The sequence below is a fragment of the Lagenorhynchus albirostris genome, chromosome 15 (assembly GCF_949774975.1).
Source record: "Lagenorhynchus albirostris chromosome 15, mLagAlb1.1, whole genome shotgun sequence".
Taxonomy (NCBI): Eukaryota; Metazoa; Chordata; class Mammalia; order Artiodactyla; family Delphinidae; genus Lagenorhynchus; species Lagenorhynchus albirostris.
The window spans coordinates 14,980,179-15,000,381 of NC_083109.1; the positions used below are offsets into that span (position 1 = coordinate 14,980,179).

General features: G+C 51.6%; 2 protein-coding genes across 2 annotated transcripts; one reads left to right on the forward strand and one right to left on the reverse strand.

Annotated features, from left to right (window-relative positions):
- Nucleotides 1–57: 57 nt before the first annotated feature.
- On the forward strand, nucleotides 58–13,267 carry ACOT8 (acyl-CoA thioesterase 8). Its single transcript, XM_060125013.1, has 6 exons — nucleotides 58–274; nucleotides 1,549–1,685; nucleotides 7,260–7,485; nucleotides 10,346–10,503; nucleotides 11,029–11,223; nucleotides 13,028–13,267. Exons 1-6 carry the CDS (start codon nucleotides 156–158, stop codon nucleotides 13,138–13,140), a joined length of 948 nt encoding a protein of 315 aa, XP_059980996.1. The 5' UTR covers nucleotides 58–155; the 3' UTR covers nucleotides 13,141–13,267.
- On the reverse strand, nucleotides 13,264–18,310 carry SNX21 (sorting nexin family member 21). Its single transcript, XM_060125012.1, has 3 exons — nucleotides 17,964–18,310; nucleotides 17,343–17,521; nucleotides 13,264–14,345 (listed from the first exon to the last, which is right to left on the reverse strand). Exons 1-3 carry the CDS (start codon nucleotides 18,223–18,225, stop codon nucleotides 13,671–13,673), a joined length of 1,116 nt encoding a protein of 371 aa, XP_059980995.1. The 5' UTR covers nucleotides 18,226–18,310; the 3' UTR covers nucleotides 13,264–13,670.
- Nucleotides 18,311–20,203: the final 1,893 nt, after the last annotated feature.

Consider the following 20,203-nt stretch of genomic DNA (forward strand, 5'->3'; position numbering starts at 1 on the left):
ACAGGATCACCGACCAATCATAACCTGCATCCCACTTTCTCAGGGCTTGAGGGGGACTTCCGGTTACTTAGCTTCTGCTGGAGGCTGCGCGTTCTGTCCAGGTCTCCGCGTGTTCCCCCGAGCGCAGGGTCCCGGGCCGGCAGCAAGTGGGCTACATGTCGTCCCCGCAGGCCCTAGAGGACGAACAGGGCGGCGGCGATCCACCCAGGGACCTCCGCAGCGTCCTGGTCACCAGCGTGCTCAACCTCGAGCTGCTGGACGAGGATCTCTTCAGGTAGCCGGCCGCATCGGGCCCGCACCCACGCATTGGGTCAGAGGCTCCTGATCTTGCCTGCTGCCACCCCATTGCCCCTGCTTGTACCCCCCTGGACGAGGATGGGCTCTGCGCGAGATGCCTGTGCTGCGATTGGGAGGGAACTTGTGCCTGACAAAGCTGCCCCGGCTTCCTCCTCGACGCGGGGGTCTGTGCATTCCCACCCCTGGGAGGTCCTGGCAATCTAGGCAAAAAGTGGTGACCCAAAGTATCCTTCTCAGCAGCCTCCCCTGAGGAATCATGTCCCAGGGAGAGCCAGTCCAGAAAGGGCAGTGATTTGTCCAAGGGCACAAACTTATCTGCAGCTCCTGCATATTCACTATAATTTCCTCTTACATTCCGCATCCCCACCACCACTAGGTGGGGTCTGGTAGCTCTTTATTCATTCTGAGGCCTGAGCCAGTTTCCTTCCTGATGCCGCTTAAATTCTTGACTGTAACTGGGGATTTAATAGTTTGGGCTTCCAAGGCTCCTCCTGGCTTATTGGAAGCTATCTTAGGTATTAACTTAGCCCCACTTAAACCAATTACAAATAACTCCCTGGAGGGCTATTTGCAATGCATTATATGAAAAAAGCTGGGCTGGGCAGTGGGAAGCTGGAGACCTAAATTCTTAATCCTCCACTGGGCTCATGCAATGGGCAAGACTTTTCACCTCTGGGGCCTGTTTCCTCATCTGTGCACTGAAGCGGTTAGACTTGAAGTCTGAGGGCCCTTCAAGCTCTAAATCTAGTTCTTTTAAGAACTGGGCTGTCAAGTTGAAGGGTGTAAGTGGCAGACCTTAATGCAGTCCCCCCCACAGTTTGTGGGGTTCATCTTGGTCTACTCAAGGGCTTGAGAGGCTTATGCCTTACCCTGGTATGGGCAATGGAAGAAACACTGGACTTGGGCTCAGAAGACCCAGATACTGCTCAGGATGGCAATGGTTGAGCTGTGTGTGTGTGTGTGACCTTGCTCAAGTCAGTTTCCCTCTCTGATCCCTGTTCTCATAGTATAAAATATGGGGATTGGTTCATTATCCTTGACTGAAATCCACAGAAGTTTGGGGCATCCTTAAGGCCTTGAAGTTGTAGGTAGAGTGGTGTTAGGATATTTGCCTGGGGAAAGGCTTTCACCAGATTCTCAAAGCATCCCAAACCCCAATCAGGTTAAGAGATCCTGCACTAGAGGCTCATTGAAGATTGTGGGATATGGCCCAGCACCCAAGTCTTTCCTGTTTTTCCCCTCTCCCCACAGAGGAAGGCATTACTGGGTACCCTCAAACCAGCGGCTGTTTGGGGGTCAGATCGTGGGCCAGGCTTTGGTGGCTGCGGCCAAGTCTGTGACTGAAGATGTCCACGTGCATTCCCTGCACTGTTACTTTGTTCGGAAAGGTAAACCAACCCCTCCCTTAACCCACCCCAGCACTGGTGGCCCAGCAGCCACTTCTTTCTGGCCTTGGGGAGCAGACTGAGGAGAAAGAGGGAGAGAGGTAGAGGGGGGAGGGGAGGGAAGGGAGGGGGGAGGGAGAGGGTTAATTGATCGCCCTTAGGGAAGCCTAAAGAGGAAGAAGGCCTGGGGCCAGGAAGAGCCTTAGACCCCATACCTGCTGAGATACTGGGTACTTGTTTTCTGGCCCACAGTGGCACAAGACTTTGGTGCTTAACTGTTCCCAGTGGGTCTTTTGTTCTTTATTCTTCATACACCTTCTGGTGCCAGTCCTGTGCTGGATCCTCAGAGGGGTGCTGAAACCTCTGCTGGGAGTTTGAGGCAGTCAGCTTAACTTGGAGAAGAGACCAGCCTGGGAAACAAGAGACCTTGGGTCTAGTCGGAGCTTTGCCATTGATTCACCAGGCGACCTTGAGTGAGATATAACCACCCTCCCCGACCCCTCCTTCATCCCACCTGAAAAATGCAAAAGGGGTGGGGCCAAGCGAGATCCCTGTAGCTGCTTACAGCTCTGGGATCAAATGAAGGAGAGGGTAATCTTTTAAAACCCATGCTCCCTTTTGAGAAACATAAAAATATCACTCCTAGGCAGATGCTCCCAATTTTAAGAGTCTCTGTCTTCTGCATGGTCCCATCAGCTGAGAATAATTTATGAAACTTTATATGTGATCTGTATTAAAAAAGACAATGGGTTTCCTCCTTCATTTTACAAGTATAAAATAGTTAATAGTAAATACACCTTTTCGTACTACGTTCCCATGCCCCTCACTCCCCATCCTTTTACTTCCTTTACTTCCGTGACAGTCATTTCTATAAAGCATTTGAATACTGACCTTGGGGTGAGCCCCGTTCTCAACTTTGATGCTAGCTGGGTGCAGATGCGCCCTTTGTTCCCTCAATTTGGTTGTAAACTCCAAAAGTGCTGGCCTTTTGATATTGTAATCCTTCTAGCCCAGTGAGACAGTTTTGTTTCGTTTTTGGGGGGGTGGGGGCATTACCTGATCTCTCTGAATCAGTTTCATCATCTGGTTTCTGAAAAGAATTCTTAGTCTTTGCAGGTAAAGTATCTAGTGCAGGGCCTGGCATGATGTGGGTTTTCCATAAATGGTAATTATCATTACTTTTTGATGATGAACTTATGGGAATAATTAAAATTTGCATGTTACAGTGCGCAGCTATGTACATTATCTTGTTTAATCCTTTTAAGTAAACAGCATTCCTGCCACTATTCTATGTATAAGGAACCTTGGACCCAAAGAGGTTATGTAAGAAGCTCCCATAGGGCTTCCCTGGTGGCGCAGTGGTTGAGAGTCCGCCTGCCGATGCAGGGAACGCGGGTTTGTGCCCTGGTCCGGGAGGACTCCACATGCCGCGGAACGGCTGGGCCCGTGAGCCATGGCTGCTGAGCCTGCGCGCCGGGAGCCTGTGCTCCGGGAGTGCCAACACTAATAATCACCAATTATTTGTGTCCCTATCTGCTTCTTGAAAGGCTACAAGACAGCTTAAAATAATTGGCAGTTATTATAGAACTATTAAAATAAAAGTCACAATTCCCTGGCGGTCCAATGGTTAGGACTCCATGCTTTCACTGCTGAGGGCCTGGGTTCGATCCCTGGTCGGGGAACAAAGATCCCGCAAGCCGTGTGGTGCGGCCAAAAATAAATCAGGTAATTAATTTTTTTTTTTTTTTTTTGCAGTACGCGGGCCTCTCACTGTTGTGGTCTCTCCCGTTGTGGAGCACAGGCTCCGGACGCGCAGGCTCAGCGGCCATGGCTCACGGGCCCAACCGCTCCGCGACATGTGGGATCTTCCCGGACCGGGGCACGAACCCGTGTTCCCTGCATCGGCAGGCGGACTCTCAACCACTGCGCCACCAGGGAACCCCAGTTAATTAATTTTTAAAATAAAATAAAAGTCAAGGCAGATTAGGAGTATGGGATTAACAGATACAAACTACTATACATAAAATAGATAAGCAACAAGGATTTACTGTGTACCACAGAGAATTATATTCAGTATATTGTAATAACCTATAATGGAATATAGTCTGCAAAAAAATTAAGTATGGGAAAAAATAAAACATTTGGGGCAAAAAAATTATTTTAAGAAGGATATTAAGTTTTTAATTTTTTTATTTTTTGGTCGGGCCGCACAGCTTGTGGGATCTTAGTTCCCAGACCAGGGATTGAACTCGTGCCCTCAGCAGTGAAAGCGTGGTGTCCTAACCACCGGACCGCCAGGGAATTCCCTGGGACAAAATTTTCAAAAGTAATAATAAATAAAAGTCAAGGGCCAGGAGGCTAGTAGTAACGGGATTTGGGGAAAATAATTGTGTCAAAATACTAGGCTAAGGCATGTCATTGCAGTTTTATACAAAAGTTAGTTCCGAGCTTCCTGGCAGCAAGGCAAAAAGGGAAGCTCTCTTATTAGTTTGTGATGTGACACTCTACCAGGTACATCAAGATTTATAAACAATGATGGTGCTCCAATGATATATAGATATATTTTTTAATTTTTTTTTTGGAGTATAGTTGCTTTACAATGTTGCTAATGATATTTTTAATTAAAAGATACTGGGAGGTGGAGGTGTTGGTCCTTGGCCATTTATCACATCCATTCTCTTTCTAAAAGCCCAATATAGAATGTTAGTCAGTTTGGGTTTTTTGTTTGTTTGTTTTTTGATTAAAAAAAGTATTTCTCAGGGCTTCCCTGGTGGCGCAGTGGTTGAGAGTCCGCCTGCCAATGCAGGGGACGTGGGTTCGAGCCCTGGTCCGGGAAGATCCCACATGCCGCGGAGCAACTAAGTCCATGTGCCACAACTACTGAGCCAGAACTCTAGAGCCCGCGAGCCACAACTACTGAAGCCTGCGCGCCTAGAGCCTGTGCTCGACAACAAGAGAAGCCACCACAATGAGAAGCCTGTGCACCACAATGAAGAGTGGCCCCTGCTCGCCGCAACTAGAGAAAGCCCACGCGCAGCAACGAAGACCCAACTCAGCCAAAAATAAAATTAAGAAAAAAAGTATTTCTCTAGATAGGTAGAAGAATGTAATACAGGTGTTTTCTGACTTGGTATAGGTTTAAAGCATGGAGAATCTTGAGCAGGAGTCAAAAAACATTATTCTGTAAAGGCAGAGTAAATATTTTAGGTTTTGTGGGCAAAAGCAATAGCAGATAGTATGTAAACAAATGGGCTTGGTCATATTCCAAAAAATGTTATTTACTACGGCATCAGTTTCCCTATCTATACAATGGTGATAAGACCCACTTTGCCTAGTTCATGTGAGACCAACATGAGAAAAGATACCTTAGCAACAATAAAAAAATTCATAAACAGAAACCTCCATTAAGTAGAGTTGGGAGACCAGAGGGGGGAGCGCTCATGCCCTGTAACAACAGCAGAGCCTGACAGGAAAAAGACTCCTTTCTGGCAAGGACTCAACCAATGAAAAGCCATGGGCTCTTTGTTTACTAGGGCCCTCCCAACTGCACTATACTATAGCCCTCCCTTTTCCCCTCTATAAAAGCATTCTCCTCTTGCTGGACGGGGACTTGCATGTGGCTCACTGTGGTTGCAGACCCTGAATTGCATTGCTCTGCTGATCCTGAAGAAACCCATCTTTGCTGGAGAAGTATCTGGCTGTCTGTTTCAGGTCCACATAACAAATGCACTCACTCCATAACTGTTATCTCGCTTCCTTCAATATACTGCAGAGCCTACCAGCTCTGTTCCAATACAAATTTTAAAAAACAGGTCTGGAACTCATTCACACTGAAAGGTAAATCACTAGTAACTGAAAATACTGAATTTTAGCTGCAGCCCAAGGATTGGATGACAGCTTTTTTTTTTTTTTTTAATAGTTCGTTGATAGGGAAGGGAGGCCTCCTTCCCAGCCCCTGAAATCAGACTGCTTATGTAGCTGTCTCGTTTCTGGACTCTTGGGAAGCCCTTCTCAAAGGCCTTTGGCCTTGAGGAGCCCCCATTCTGATTAAAAATGTCCCTTTGGCATTGCTGGCTAACAGACCTGAGCAAACCCGCTGGGCTTCAGGGCTTCATAGGCGTGTTTATTGCTGTTGAATGAGCCCCCAGTGCCTGGCAGGCTCCCCATTTGGATGGGGTGGAGGAAGCAATGCTTCTCTAGACCTGCTTCTTTCATCTCAAAGTTGAAAATCATCCCCAAGACATCTTACCACCTACATGTCATGGTTCTCCAAGGTCGGTCTGACTCAGACTAAAGGACTTCAGGGACACCAGGAAAACTCTCTCTAAAAACCCTCCCTGACCTGTTCATTGAGGGTTAATAGTCCTCACGCTGGGGCCAGTGTCTCCCATCCCGTCTTGTGAGCACAGATAGCGAAGGAGAAGGGTCAGGTTGACTTCCATTTGCATTAGGGATGAAGGGACTGACAGCAGGCTTTTCCTGGGAGAATGAATATCAGACAGTGGCCAAACCATATATAAAAAGAGAACTCTGAGCCACAGCTGGTAGCAACTAGCACAGGAAGCCAACCTACTATCTACAAGTCAGGCTTGGAGGAAGTCAGACCACCATTTCTAGCAGCCAGTCCAGGAAGCCAAACCATAGTCCCTGTAATGATCAGCCCCTAATGGCCAGGACTTGATGAATAACTGAGAGCTTCTCTAATTTTTGCCCCTGCTTCCAACTTAGGACTAACTGGGGAAAGCCAAACATCACCAGTTACATAGGCTGCCCTGCTTCTAGTTAGCCTGCCTATCACCATGCCAGCAGCCTCCAGGCAGGGCATACCTGAAACCTTTTTTTTCACTATAAAGCTTTCCCGCTCCTCCATGTTCCTTTGAGTCTCTGCAAGCGGAAGTGATTATGGCTGACTCCCTTGATGCACTAAACTCTGAATAAATAACCTTTGCTTGTTCTCAAAAAAAAAAAAAAAAAAAAAGAAAGAAAGAAAGAAAGAAAAGAAAAACAAAACAGGCAGCAGGCCAGATTTGCTGACCCCTGATCTAGAAGAATGGTACCGGGTTCATGACAAGATCCCAGTCACAGAAGGAACAAGACAAAAGCTGAGAGTATTTTATTGAACAAACACATAGCACTTACTACGTGCCAGATATTATTCTGAATACTTTACGACTCTGAACTAATTTAATCCTCATTAAAATCCTGAGAGGTGTGAACACTTATGATGATCCCCATTTCACAGATGCGTTAACTGCTCAGAGGTTAAGTGACTTTCCCAAGGTCACACAGCTGGTGAGTGTCAGAGCCGGACTTTGAATGCAGGGAATCTGGCAGTGTCCCTTCTGTCCTGTGCTATTGACGGAGTGGATCTCCACCTGCACGGGGAGCATCCCAATGACAGGGTCTAGGGTTCTCTCCCCAGTACCTGGGCTTCATCAGGCCTCAGTCAGTAGCTACCAAGCAGAAAAGGAATGGAGAACAAGCAACAGAGGGGCCTGTCCAGCCATGGTGATGGTGAGAGGGCCTACAGGGCTCAGTTGGGCTCACCGTGTGCTGTGTGCCCTTTGCCTGCTGCAGGGGACCCGAAGGTGCCGGTGCTGTACCAGGTGGAACGGACGCGAACAGGGGTGAGCTTCTCCGTGCGCTCCGTGAAGGCTGTGCAACACGGCAGGCCCATCTTCATCTGCCAGGCCTCCTTCCAGAAGGCCCAGCCCAGCCCTGTGCAGCACCAGTTCTCCATGCCTACCGTGCCCCCGCCGGAAGAGCTGCTTGGCCACGAGGCCCTCATTAACCAGTATTTAAGGTGAGAGACCTCAAGGTCCCAGGACAGTGTTCAAACTGCAGTCGCCACCTGTTAGCAGGCCATGGAGTCCTTTAGTTGATCTCGGCCAGCATTTTAAAAAGCTGGACTAGGGCATTCCCTGGCAGTCCAGTGCTTCTACTGCAGCGGGCACGGGTTCGATCCCTGGTTGGGGAACTAAGATCCCACGAGCCATGAGGCATGGCCGGGGTGGGGGCGGGGCACGGGGAAGCTGGACTAGAAAAGAAGATACTAGACTGTATTGCCTGTAGTAAGGGTAGGCATCCTTTTGTGAAACATTAGTTTCAGTTGTGTGTGAGAGCATGTGTGCCCATGGGTGGGTGTTGGATCATGGTGTGAAATGCAGGGCTTCCTATTCAGCTAGTTCAGGTACTGTTACAGCTTTCCTACTGTTTAAATACTTCTATAACTGTTGGTAAATACCTCCCCAGTCCCTGAGTGGTCCCCCTTCTCTTCCAGGGTCACCCATGACCCAGCAGCCTAGGAGTTAATGCCTGCCAGGGGTGAGGGTCCTGCTGCAGAGCTGTGGCCCTGCTGCCTTTGCCTTAGTGCATGTTAAGTATTTTGAATGTCACCTGGTAAAATAGGTTTCTTACTTGAATCACAGCTAATAAAGTTGGAAAAATGCTGGGGCAGTGGAAAGAGCTCTGGGTCCTGACACAGGACAAGTCACGTGGATTTGTTATGGCAAGTCCATGTGCCCAACTTGCACAGTGAGGCCAAACCAACCGAAACATCGGAGTTTGGAGCAGAGAAAGGTTTATTCCAAGGCCATGCAAGGAGAGGCTTATGCTCTAAAAAACCCCGAGCTCCCTGAAGGGCTCTAGAGCGCAGGCTCAGTGGTTATGGCACACGGGCCTAGTTGCTCCGCAGCATGTGGGATCTTCCCAGACCAGGGATCAAACCCATGTCCCCTGCACTGGCAGATGGATTCTTAACCACTGCACCACCAGGGAAGTCCCTCCTGAAGGGTTTTGGCAAAGCATTTTTAAAAGCCAGGTAAAGGAGGAGGGTCGCAGGGTAGGTGATCAGCTCATGCACAATTCTCTGATTGGCTGATGGTGAGGTAAGAGGGCAGTTAACATTGTTAGTCCTTAAGCTCCAGGAGGCCTGGGGCTATGTGCTCATGGTCATCAAGTAGTTAACATCTTTATTTGGCTGGGGGGGTGTGGTTAGCATCTGTAAAACAACTCAGGAGATGTGCAGCATATGCTGTTATCTAGGTACTTCAGAGAGTAAAGCAGAGGATATGGGGGAAGGGCCTGTCCCAGGAAGGCCCCATAGGGTCCTGCTCTGTTACAGTTCCCCTCCTCAATCTTGAGGAGAACAGGTTTTGAACAATAAAAGGAATAAAGGTTCAGATAAGGAGGTTAATCATAAACTTGACAGAGGTATCCACAGGGTCCTGCTCGGGTATAGATTGGGGCCAGTGCTCCACTTCCCACCTGCTGTGTTGCTTTGCTCGACTCGCCAGCCTCTCAGAGCACTGCTTCATCTAAAAAATGGGAATGGCTGCTTTTGCCCTGCAGACTTCACAGCTCTGTCGTAAGGAGAGCCCCGCCGCCTTGTGCAGCAGTCGGGGCTGTCAGCCCGGTGTGATGGAACAGACGTGCATCTGCACCTGGGAAAAGCCTGGGTTCAAATCTAGACTCTGCCCCTGCCAGCTGTGTGAGTTTGGCAAGTTGCTTTTCCACTGTGTGCCTGTGTCCTCAGTTGTAAAATGGTGCCAATCAGAATTTCTACCTTATAAGGCTGCTGTGAGGATTACACAAGATAACAAGGCCCTCAGCGAGTGCTCAGTAAATTGTAGTTACATCACTCTTGACAGAGAGGAATAAGCACGGAGCCTGGTATGCGGTCAGAGCTCCAAAATGTTTGAGAAATGAAAGGAGGACATTGTTCTTAAAGGTCCCTGAATCTAGAGCTGTGTGTCCCATAAGGAAGCCGCTAACCACAGGTGGCTGTATTAAGTTAATTAATATTAAATAGAAATAATTCAGCTCTGGTCCTCGGTCACACTGGCCACATTTCAAGCCCTCAACAGCTACATGTGGCTCGTGGCTAGCTACCACAGCGGACAGTGCAGCCACAGACCATACTATCATCACAGAAGGTTCTGTCAGACAGGGCTCGAAAGGATAGGGATGGAAACAGAAATACCGAGGAAGAGCCTAGGGGCACAAGGGGTGTCCTTACTGTGGCAAAGGGGCTTCCCTGGAAATGGGCTCCTCTCCCTGGAACACAGCGTCCCCAGTTGCTCAGGGTTAGGTAAGTCAGTCCAAGTAGGGCAGCCTGTTTCCTGAGTGTTAGAATAGAGAAGTGGTTAAGAGTGTGAACCGAGGAGCCAGACTGGCTGGGTCCGAATCCCACGCCCCTCCACCTCCTGAGCAGGCTACCTGCACCCTCTGTGCTTGCTTCACTTATCAGATGGCAGTGAGAACAGCATGGATCTCACAGAGGTGTTGACGGGTGAGTTCATGTGTGTGAAGTGCCTGGAACAGGGCCTGTCACAGGGTACACCGCATGACTAGATGATGTGTTGGCTTCATATGCCTTATCTTGTCTCCTCCACAGTACTTACTATGAGGTAGGTGACTGTCATTATCCACATTTTGCTGATGGGAAAAAGGCTGAGCAATGACTAACTTGCACCAGGCCAGAGGACTCATAAGTGGCAAAGAAAGGATGCAAATCTATCCTATCTTGCCTGCCAGAGGGGAGGGGAGCTTTGGGGATAAGTCAGGAGTCCCTGTGGAGGAATGAGGGGGGTCAGAAGAGGCGGCTCAGAGGACAGGCTCCCCATCTTCCTGGGTCTCCCCATCCCTCTCCCCTTTACTTTCAGGGACCCTAACCTCCAAGAGAAGTACCGAGTGGGGCTGAACCGAATTGCTGCCCGGGAGGTGCCCATTGAGATCAAGCTGGTAAACCTACCCACTCTGAGCCAGCTGCAGAGCATGGAGCCCAAACAGATGTTCTGGGTGCGAGCCCGGGGCTACATTGGTAAGAGGACCCCATGGCCTGAAAGGGAACGCTCTCCGGGGGCCTAGACCTGTACCTCATTTGCCCTTTGTGGCCTTGGGCATGTTACTTCCCCACTCTGGGCCTGTTTACTTATCTGCATGATGGGGAGGTTGGCTCAGCCCTTTGTATGGGGAGAACGGGCAGGTGACTGTAATCCTAATGTTGGTCCTTTCTGGGGAAGGCAAGGCACCTTGCCAAGATTCTTCCCCAGGTCCCCTGCTAAGCATCAGATGTCTTTGTGCAAACTGGAAGAAGACACCTCGGGGGTCCACGGTGGGAGACTTGGGGACTGAAGATTGGATTTCAGTCCTCACCTGCACCTGCTCCCCTCCCATCCCTGTCTCCCTTATCGCCCATCACACACACACACCTTGGGCCAGGTGCCCTTGGGCAGTGAACAGTCTGCACACCTATGCACGGCAGCCCCTTTCTCCCTACCTCCCTGCAGGTCCTGAGCTGTAAAGCCCAGGAGCCCAGGGCTGATGGGGCCGGAATCTGTTGCAGGGGAGGGCGACATGAAGATGCACTGCTGCGTGGCAGCCTACATCTCGGACTATGCCTTCCTGGGCACAGCACTGCTGCCCCACCAGTTGCAGCACAAGGTGCACTTCATGGTCTCCTTGGATCACTCCATGTGGTTCCACGCCCCTTTCCGAGCTGACCACTGGATGCTCTATGAGTGTGAGAGCCCCTGGGCTGGTGAGTGTGGGACCATGGGGGATGAGGGTGCTGACCCTGGGAGGGCAGGGAGCCTGCCTTCTTGGGTGATGCTGTCCGCCACTCACTTTCTATGGAGCACCACACAGACCACTCACTTCCTCTTCTGCTTCCCTAGGCTGTGGTATCCTTGTCTTCAAAATGACAGGGTGAGGCCTGAGGATGGGACACCTGCTCAGCTCTTAATTTCTGTAACATGCTGGCAATATGATTCAGTTTATCTCAGAGACTCAGTTCTAGTCCCAGAACCACTTCAGATTACCTGTGTGATCTTGGGCAAGTCCCATCTCCTCTCTGAGCGTTTCCCCATCTCAACAAATAGGGTTGCATTAAAACAGAGGTATCCAAAGCTGGTGGCCCATCAGACCACCACTTGGGGGAGCTTTTTCAGAACATTCTCAGATTCCATCCCTAAGATTCTGACTCTGCAGATCTTGGATGAGATCCAGGAAACTATTTTTAAGAAGCTCCCAGGACTTCCCTGGCGGTCCAGTGGTTAAGACTCCGTGCTTTCACTGCAAGGGGCACAGGTTTGATCCCTGGTCGGGGAACTAAGATCCCACATGCTGCACGGCGCAGCCAAAAAATTAAAAAAAGAAAAAAGCTCCCTAAGTGATTCTGACAATTAACCTGGTTGAGGGTCAGGGCACTCGGCATTCTCTAAGGGCCCCACTGCTTGGATACTCCTTATAGTGTTGAGAGAAACCCAGACTCGTTCATCAGTGCCTAGTCTCAGAGCCCTGGGTTCCTTTCCAAGGAAGTGCATTTCAAACAAAGAAAAGCCTTGCTTTGTGAACCAGGGACAAAACTGGAGGGACTTCTTATACTCAGGGAAGGGGGGCTCTCAAGCACCGACAGCATCACAGTAAAGGAGCCGCCACCTGAAGTTAGGACTCTTGGGTTCATGTTTGGCCTGAGCCTTAAGGCCAAGTTCCTGAGCCTCTCTGGATTTGACTGGCATCATCTGGAACATGGGACAAGGCCTAAGTGAGCTGTTCTGCATATAAGAGAAACCAGCAGTTCCCTTCCTAAATAATCAGACTAAGGCCCTGGGCTAGCAAGGGAGAATCTCCACGTGGGGAGGGGGGTGGCCAGGCCTCACGGCTCCACGTCCTGTCCTCCGAGCCCCTTTGTCCCTGTGGGGATGGAGGTGGGTTTTTTTTGTTGTTGTTGGTTTGTTTGTTTGAATGAATTACCAGCCTGGAGGGCCTGGTTTGATTTATTATAAAGGGAACTGATGGGGGCTTCCCTGGTAGCGCAGTGGTGGGAGTCCGCCTGCCGATGCAAGGGACACGGGTTCGCGCCCCGGTCTGGGAAGATCCCACATGCCGCAGAGTGGCTGGGCCCGTAAGCCATGGCCGCTGAGCCTGCGCGTCCAGAGCCTGTGCTCCGCAACGGGAGAGGCCACAGCAGTGAGAGGCCCGCGTACCGCAAAAAAAAAAAAGGGGGAACTGATGGGTTTCCTCACACAGGTGGCCAGAAGTGGGGCAGATCTGGTTAGCTGAGCTACTGAACCAGACTGTTCTCAGAACGTATTCCCTTGGGATTTTTTTGAGGAAGCCAGCAGATATGTGGAAGTGCTTTTAAACCATCAAGTGGGATTCCCGTGGGAGGAGTTACCCCTGATGACCAACCATAATAGGCTCTTCAAAGGGTGCCTGGAGATTGGGAGTGACCACAACACTGCGCGTGCCCTGGCATGGGGTGGCCCAACCTGAGTTGTACGTTTTTCAAGGAGGGCATTTGGCTGGGTGGAAGGAAACAGTTCTCTCCCTTATCTTCGCAGGTGGCTCCCGGGGCCTAGTTCATGGGCGGCTGTGGCGTCGGGACGGGGTCCTGGCTATGTCCTGTGCCCAGGAGGGCGTGATCCGAGTGAAGCCCCGGGACTCAAAGCTGTAGCCAGAGGTACCAGCTTGGTCTGGGGCTTCAAGGATCTCCCTTCTCCCCCGACTCCTGAGGCAGGAGTTACCATCCAGGGCTGGGCCTTTGGTCCTGAACATGGAATAAAGAGACTTCTACCAGTGGAGCTGCCGGCTTTTAATCCCCCTTGGCCGGAACTGCAGCCCTCCCTCCAGCCATCAACCCCAGGACTCCTGGGCCAGACTTCCTGGCCCTTAGCCAGGCTGGCTCGGAGGCCCAAGGAAAAGGGACCGTTGACCCTGACCTGGGGCACAGCCCCCAGAATTCATAAGCTTGAGAGGCTGCACCAGACTTTCTCCCTGCACCGTCCTAGCCAAAGCCTGTCCTGAGCCCAGCTCAACAGAAGCAGCACATTTCTTCAGTCTGCTACAAATCCTTTGTGGAACTTCTAGGGGTTCCCAGCACCCCTGGTCACCTCCCAACTGCTGTCCGTGTCCTCATCCGCCCCTACCCCACTTCCCATCCTGGGGCAGAGCCTCTCCCCACAGTGGCCTTAAGTCTAGGTGTGGTTAGTCCAGCACCTCCTTGATGAGTAGTTCTTTGAGACTGGGGGGTGGCGTGGGCGTCAGGCCTGCCTCTTGCAGGGCCTGGAGCCGGGCCTCTGATTGGTGTTTGTCCAGGCCCAGGCGCCAGGAGAGCCGCACGTGGGCCTCCAGAAGGGGTGCCAGAAAAGGGTGAGGGCTCTTGTCCCCCAGCAGCTGTAGGGCCTTCTCACAGCATGCCCGGGCCTCCCCAGGGTCCTCCAGCTCCTGGTGGCACACAGCCAGCCCCGCCAGGGTCAGCAGAGGGCGGTCTGGGCCTGAGGGGACACCCAGCTGGGCCTGCAGCTGCCAGGCGTTGGCCCAGAGCGCCAGGGCCTCGCGGTAGAGGCCAGTGCAGGTGAGGCTCTGCGCCCGCCGCAGCTCCGGCAGCACAAAGAAGTCTTGCAGGTCCGGGGCCTGGCGCAGCTCAGGGACTGCCTGGAGGTGGCCCAAAAACTGCTCGAAGGCCCGGCTGCGGCGGGCGATGGTCTCTGCGGTAAAGTTCCGGCGCAGGCGCTTGCGGGGGAAGGAGATGGCAGCCATGGGGCCCCGGAACTGCCGCTGCAGGTTTCGGTGCAACCGCTCAAAGTCCGAGTATCGGCGGGAGATCTGGGCTGGCTGGCGACCCGGTGGCCCCGGGCCCATCACGGCGAGGGTGTAGAGCTGCGGGGGAGGGTGGGGGTCAGGGCAGGTGCAAGGTGTCCCCGGGACCCTTCCCTCTCACTTCCAGCTCTCTTCCCCCACCTCTTCCCTTCACCCCCGAGGCTGCTGGGGAGCCCAGTCTCATCTTACCTGAGGCTCATCTGAAATGACCCAGGCCCAAGGCAGCATGGGGAGAAAAAGACAGAGATGAGCTTCAGCGCCTGGTCCAGCCGCCCCCTCTGCCCCTCCTAGGGAGTACTCCCTTCACATAGGGCAGTGAGCTCTTCCAACAGCCCCTCTGGAAAACCAGCCGAGGGCCGAAACCCAGGCCCATCTCTTGGGCCTCTAGAGCCAGCCTTTAGGATCAGCTTGGAGCTTCGTTCCACTCTGGATACACAGCCCCACATCCCTGGCCAGGTTATTCCAATCCAGACCCAGAACACAGGTCTTCAGACAGCCCCAGTAGCGACCAGTGTGAAAAGTGCACTGGGACCCAAGTTCTAACCTCAGGTCAGGTGCTCCCTCACTATGTGATGTCAGGCAGGGCAGTCCCCTTCTTGGGTCCGCTTCCGACTCTAGTGACTGGAGCGCTGGCCCAGCTCACTGGTTACTTAGGTGTGGGACGTGTGCAAACGTTGGTACCTGGCTGGTTTAGGGGGTATGTACTGGAGTAAATAACACTGAATCAGAGGCAGGAGGCGATGCCCCCACTAATGCTCTGTGAACCTTTCTGACTGCACATTGAGAAGCTCTCAGTTTGGTTTAAAAAAGCCCTTTTCATCTCCATTTTTAGAAAAGAGCCAGAAAGAGACTCTCAGGTCGGGGCCTTCTTCAGGCAGCAGCATCCAGGCAGGGCTTAATGACACTCTCACTGCTTTTATTTTTACGGTTATCTTTTCTTTATGGCAAGTGAGCCTTTCCATATACAGTTGTGCTATAAAGTTTCTTTTAAACTTATTTTTAAAAAATAGGTTTATTTGAAGAGAAACGTGAAGCACAGAATGGTACAAGTTAGCATTTAGATAGGACAAGAATTGTGAGGGTGCTGGAGGTTTGGGAGACACTGAACAAGATGACCACTAAGCTTCCCCCCAGGTCCGAGAACCCAAATATAGATTAATCTGTAATCATGCTGAGCTAACAGGTCTAAAGGGGGGAGTAGCAAGCGTTCGATGTTGAAAGCATACTAACACCAAACCGAGATTCTTCTCTCGAATTTGTTCTGTGACACTGCCAATATCCTAGCCACCCCTGGTCAGTTCGGTTTGCCTGCTCTATCCTTCCCTTGAAGATTCACAGTGTACATTAATATTCAGGATTGAAAAGTTTAACAATAAAGAAACTTATTTTACTCTCGTTCAATTCTGCATTCCCCAAACATTGCATATTGACTGTAAAAACTTTTTTTTTTTTTTAAAGAACAGTTATTGATATTCCAGGGAGGGAACCAATTTTCTGCTGAACACATTTCAGGAAGCACTGGTCTATAGTGACCCCTTATGCTCATCTAGCTTTTATTTTCATTTGTAATTTCTGGACAAAAACCCATTTTACATCCATTATCTTATCCTTATACTGTCCCGCTGAGATAGGTAATGAGAGTCACTCCATTAACTGAGCGCCTACCCTGCACCACGTGCTGTGCCTAGCTCTTCACATCTACTATTTTATCATCACAACAGCACTGCCCTGAAGCCATCCTTACCTCCGTTTGACAGCTCAGGAAGCAGGCCCCAAGAGGGGGCAAAGGGCTCAACGACCTCCCTTAAGCCGGTAAATGGCCCAGCTGGGACTCAAACCCAGGCTGACCTAATTCCAAAGCCTGTGCTCTTAACCCCCAGGAGATGTTAAAGCAGGATTTAGGGTCCCCATCAAAGAGAAGATTCGTTTCCCCAGACCTGGGCCAGGCCAAACTTGGCTCTATCTTGTCATTCTCTTCCCAGAGTTGCCCGCATACTTCCTTGTCTCCCAGCTGCTACTGATCCTTGGCGCCCCCTTCCTGTGCATGACCCCCAGCCAGGACTTTCGCCACTTAAGATCTGATCATCGGAGTCAATCCCTGCTCAAATGGGAGCAGTCGCCCCATGGGCGTGGCCCTTTTTTCACGAAGAGCTGCAGAGAGGGGTGGAGAAGCCCAGACGTGGGACAGGGCTCCAGGCCCCCTTCCTGCTGAGTCAGAAATGGAGGAGGGTGGTGAAGAGGAGGGAAGTGAGAGGCAGGGAGTTGCTGCTGCCATGACCAGCCAGGTCAGGCTGGGTTTCAGGACCGGGACCACCGAATTCGCCATGTGTTTCTCCTTTCCACAGCCAGGAAATCAGGGCCTCCCCACCGCACTGATCTTCACCCCAACCCTACCCATCCCATAAATCCAGTCCTCAGGACAAACATTCTGTACAGGTGTGGGTGCTGGAGAAGTGACTTTCCTGGGTTGTAAAGAGGGTACAACAGGCCCTAGAGGCCAGACATTTTCAACCCAAAGGTAAGTAATAATAATAGAACTACCATTTTATCGAGCACTTCACGATGCCAGGTGCAACGCTAAGGGCTTTCTATGCACTGTCTCATTTGATTTCTGCGACAATTCTGGGCATTATCCCCTTGTTCAGATGAGGAAACAGGGTCGTCAAAGTTTCACAATTCACCCAAAGTCAAACGACTGGTAGTAACTGGGATCCAAAACCCATTTTTCTAACCACTAACCAATGCAACTTGGATCTCAAGTCTGACTCAGATAATATTCTTCCTTGCAAAAACCAGGGAGCAGGGGACACGCACACTAGTTCTTAGTCTCAGAACCAGGACTGGATAGGTCCACAGTCCCTCAAAAAAGTTTTAAGTCATTTGCCTGAGGATTTGCTCAAGTTACATCCCCTTTCTGGCTTCAGTTTCCCCATCTGTAAAATGGGGCAGCCACTTATAACTACACAGCCAGATCCCCCAGGAAGCTGGCGTTTTCCCTACTTTCTCTTAGCCAGACTTCTAGACTCACAGCCCAGGGATTCCTGGACCCTCACTCACCACGTACTTGGAGGGCGGGTCCTTGACCACGTTGGCGCTGGTCACCTCAAAGAGCAGCCGCTGGGGTACCAGGGTGTTCCGGGACTTCTTCCAGAAATCTTGCAACTGCCGTGTCAGAAGCTGACTACCCCGCTGCCCATCAGGTGGGGGACTCCGTTCTGCATGAGCACAGGATGTGCCTGGGGCCAGGTTCCACATAAATTACATGCCCTGACCTCATTCATCCTCCCAACAAATGACAAAGGATTTATCCTCATTTGACATAAATGGAAACGGAGGGCCAGAGAGGGGGCCTGGTGTCAAACACCTGCCCGGCAGACAGTAGATGTTAAATAAATATCTCCACCCCCAAAACATTGCTAGCACATTACTACCATTTGTATCCCAGACCCTGTACATATCATGCCCTAAACAACCCGGGATGGGAGTGATTTCCCCTATTTGACACAAGGGAACTTAGCTGAGAGAGGTGTTGTGACTCTCTCAAGGTCACACAGCCAAGAGGTGGCTGGGGCACTTAAAGAGAAGTGTCTGCGTTTCGGCTGGATCAGCTCTGGAACGCGGCTGGAGTGGAGGCCTAATCGAGCCCCAGGGTTCCCGCCTCCATCCTCCCGCACTCGCCTGCGTCTTCTCCCGCCGCCCGGTCACCATCGGGCAGCAGGTCGGGGTCAGCCTCCTCGTCGTCCTCGTCGTCCTGGTCCTCGTCGTCCTCGGCACTGGTGAAGCTCAGGGTGCCGCTGAGGCGGGACGACAGGCCCTCGGCGTCGTCGTCCTCCAGTTCCGAGCTCTCCGGGAACTGCTCGGCCTCGGGGCCGGCCGCTGCCTCCCCGGGGCCGTCGCCGGTCAGGGCGTGCCGCAGCCGGTGCAGGAGCCGCGAGGCCATGGCACCCCGGGGGGAGCTCGCGACGCTGGGTCCCGGGCTGGGGAGGGAGGCGGACCCCAGCCCCGCGCGGGGAGGGGGCGGGGCGGGGCCGGGATTGAGGGAGGGAGGGGCGCCGCGGAGGCCCCGCCCTTGCCTGTGGAGGGTCCCGCGACTCTGCCGGCGCCTCTTTCACCCCCTGGCGCGGGTCTGCTTCCTGCGCCCCGAAGTGCACTCTGGGGCGCCCCGCTCCCCGGGGTTCTCGTGCGGCCCGCGGTGCCTGGACGAGGGCAACCGGACTCCGCCGGGTTCCGCCGGGCCCAGGCCGCTCCGGCCCCTTCCTGCCGCCGCCCCGCCTCCGGCCCCGCCTGCTCCCTGAGCCGCCCGGGAGTCCCGGGCCCTTCGCTCCAGGAGGGATTTGGGAATCCTGGGTAGGCCTGGGCAAGCCCGCGGCCCCCTAAGGGATCGTCCCCAATCCGGAGGGGCCTACACCCTCCTTGAATCCTCCCAACCCTCCGGAGACCCAGGCTGGCCCCAATCTATCCCCTAATTTATACCCAGCACTCTAACTTTCCAAAGTCATTACGCGGCAGTAGGTAGCCCATCTCTCCTGTGAGGAAACCGAGGCCAAGAGAAGCCGAGTGATCTGGGATGAAATCTGACCTCTGACCTCGAGTAGCCTAGGTTTTCTCATATGTAAAACAGGAGCAATTAATACGAATTTAAGTACAAATTTTGCACAGAGGAGGGACTAAGAGGATAATAAGTTACACAATGATTGTTGTTTCTACAGTGTTCACAAGCTTTTACAATCTCATTTGAGCCTGCCTCACACACAGGACATAGGCAAACGGGGAAAACTGAGACCCAGAGAGGCTGAGTTACTTTCCCCAAGTCATACAGCTTGCCAGAGTTTTCTGAGTGTAGGGCCCTGCAGCCCAGGTCTCCTGAGTTCCACATCCTGTTCTTTTCTCACGCTACAGGCCTGGTAATCTCAGCAACTCCCCTAGTGAGCTGTGTTTTTATTTTTTATCCAGAGGGCAGCAGTAGGTCAAAAATTTATTGTCCCTTCCTGTCAAAAGACCTAGCTATCAGTCCCTAGCAGGGCAGATATCGCTAGTTATAAAATCAAACAAGTAAAATCTCTCTGATGGTAGCTCCTCCCCTTTTTAAATGGCACAGGAGAGAGGGGTATAGGAATAGCTTTGAATGGAACACATACTGCCTGCCCTCCCTCTGTACAGAAGGGGCAGGGCTCTCACTTCTTGAAGTTCCACTGTATCCTCCATCCTGTTTTAGGCACTTTACAAGGGGTCACATCTCACCCTCACAACATCCTGGGGAGGAGGCTCTTAGTGGACAAGAATGGTCCATTTTCAAGATGAAGAAACTGAGGCAAATGGACTTTCCCAAAATCCACAGCTAGGAAATAGGGGAGCTGGGATTTAAGGCAAGTCTGTGTAATCTCAAAGCTTTAATGACTCTTCATTCAGCTTCCCAGCAGGGTGTTGGGGCAACAAAGACACACCTCATTTGTTCATTCATTCAGCACTCACCCATTCACCAAACATTGGCTGAATCTTAACCTGTACTTTGGCAAATGGCTCACAAGTCTGGGTACAAAGCAGGTGTTCACAAAACCATGGGTTGTCAGAGCCATGAGGGTCTGGAGGAGGGTTGCTCCGAAATCTGGTCTAGCATCTCCATTTTACAGATGGGTAGTCTGAAGCTCAGTGAAGGAAAGTTACCCTGGGCCATACACACAGGGCCAGAACTAGGAGATCTTTTGAGGTCTTGTATTCTCCACTACTCTTAGGCTCCGTATGGATCTCTCCCCACAGCCTCCCTGAGAGGTGGTCATCAAACTCCTGTTTGCATACATTCAGTAACAGGAGGCTCATTACCTTATGAGGCTGCCCAGTCCCATTATTATTCAACCACCACTGTTAGAAAGGTCCTCCTTATATTGAACCAGATGTCATTCTGTTCACTTATTCTTCCA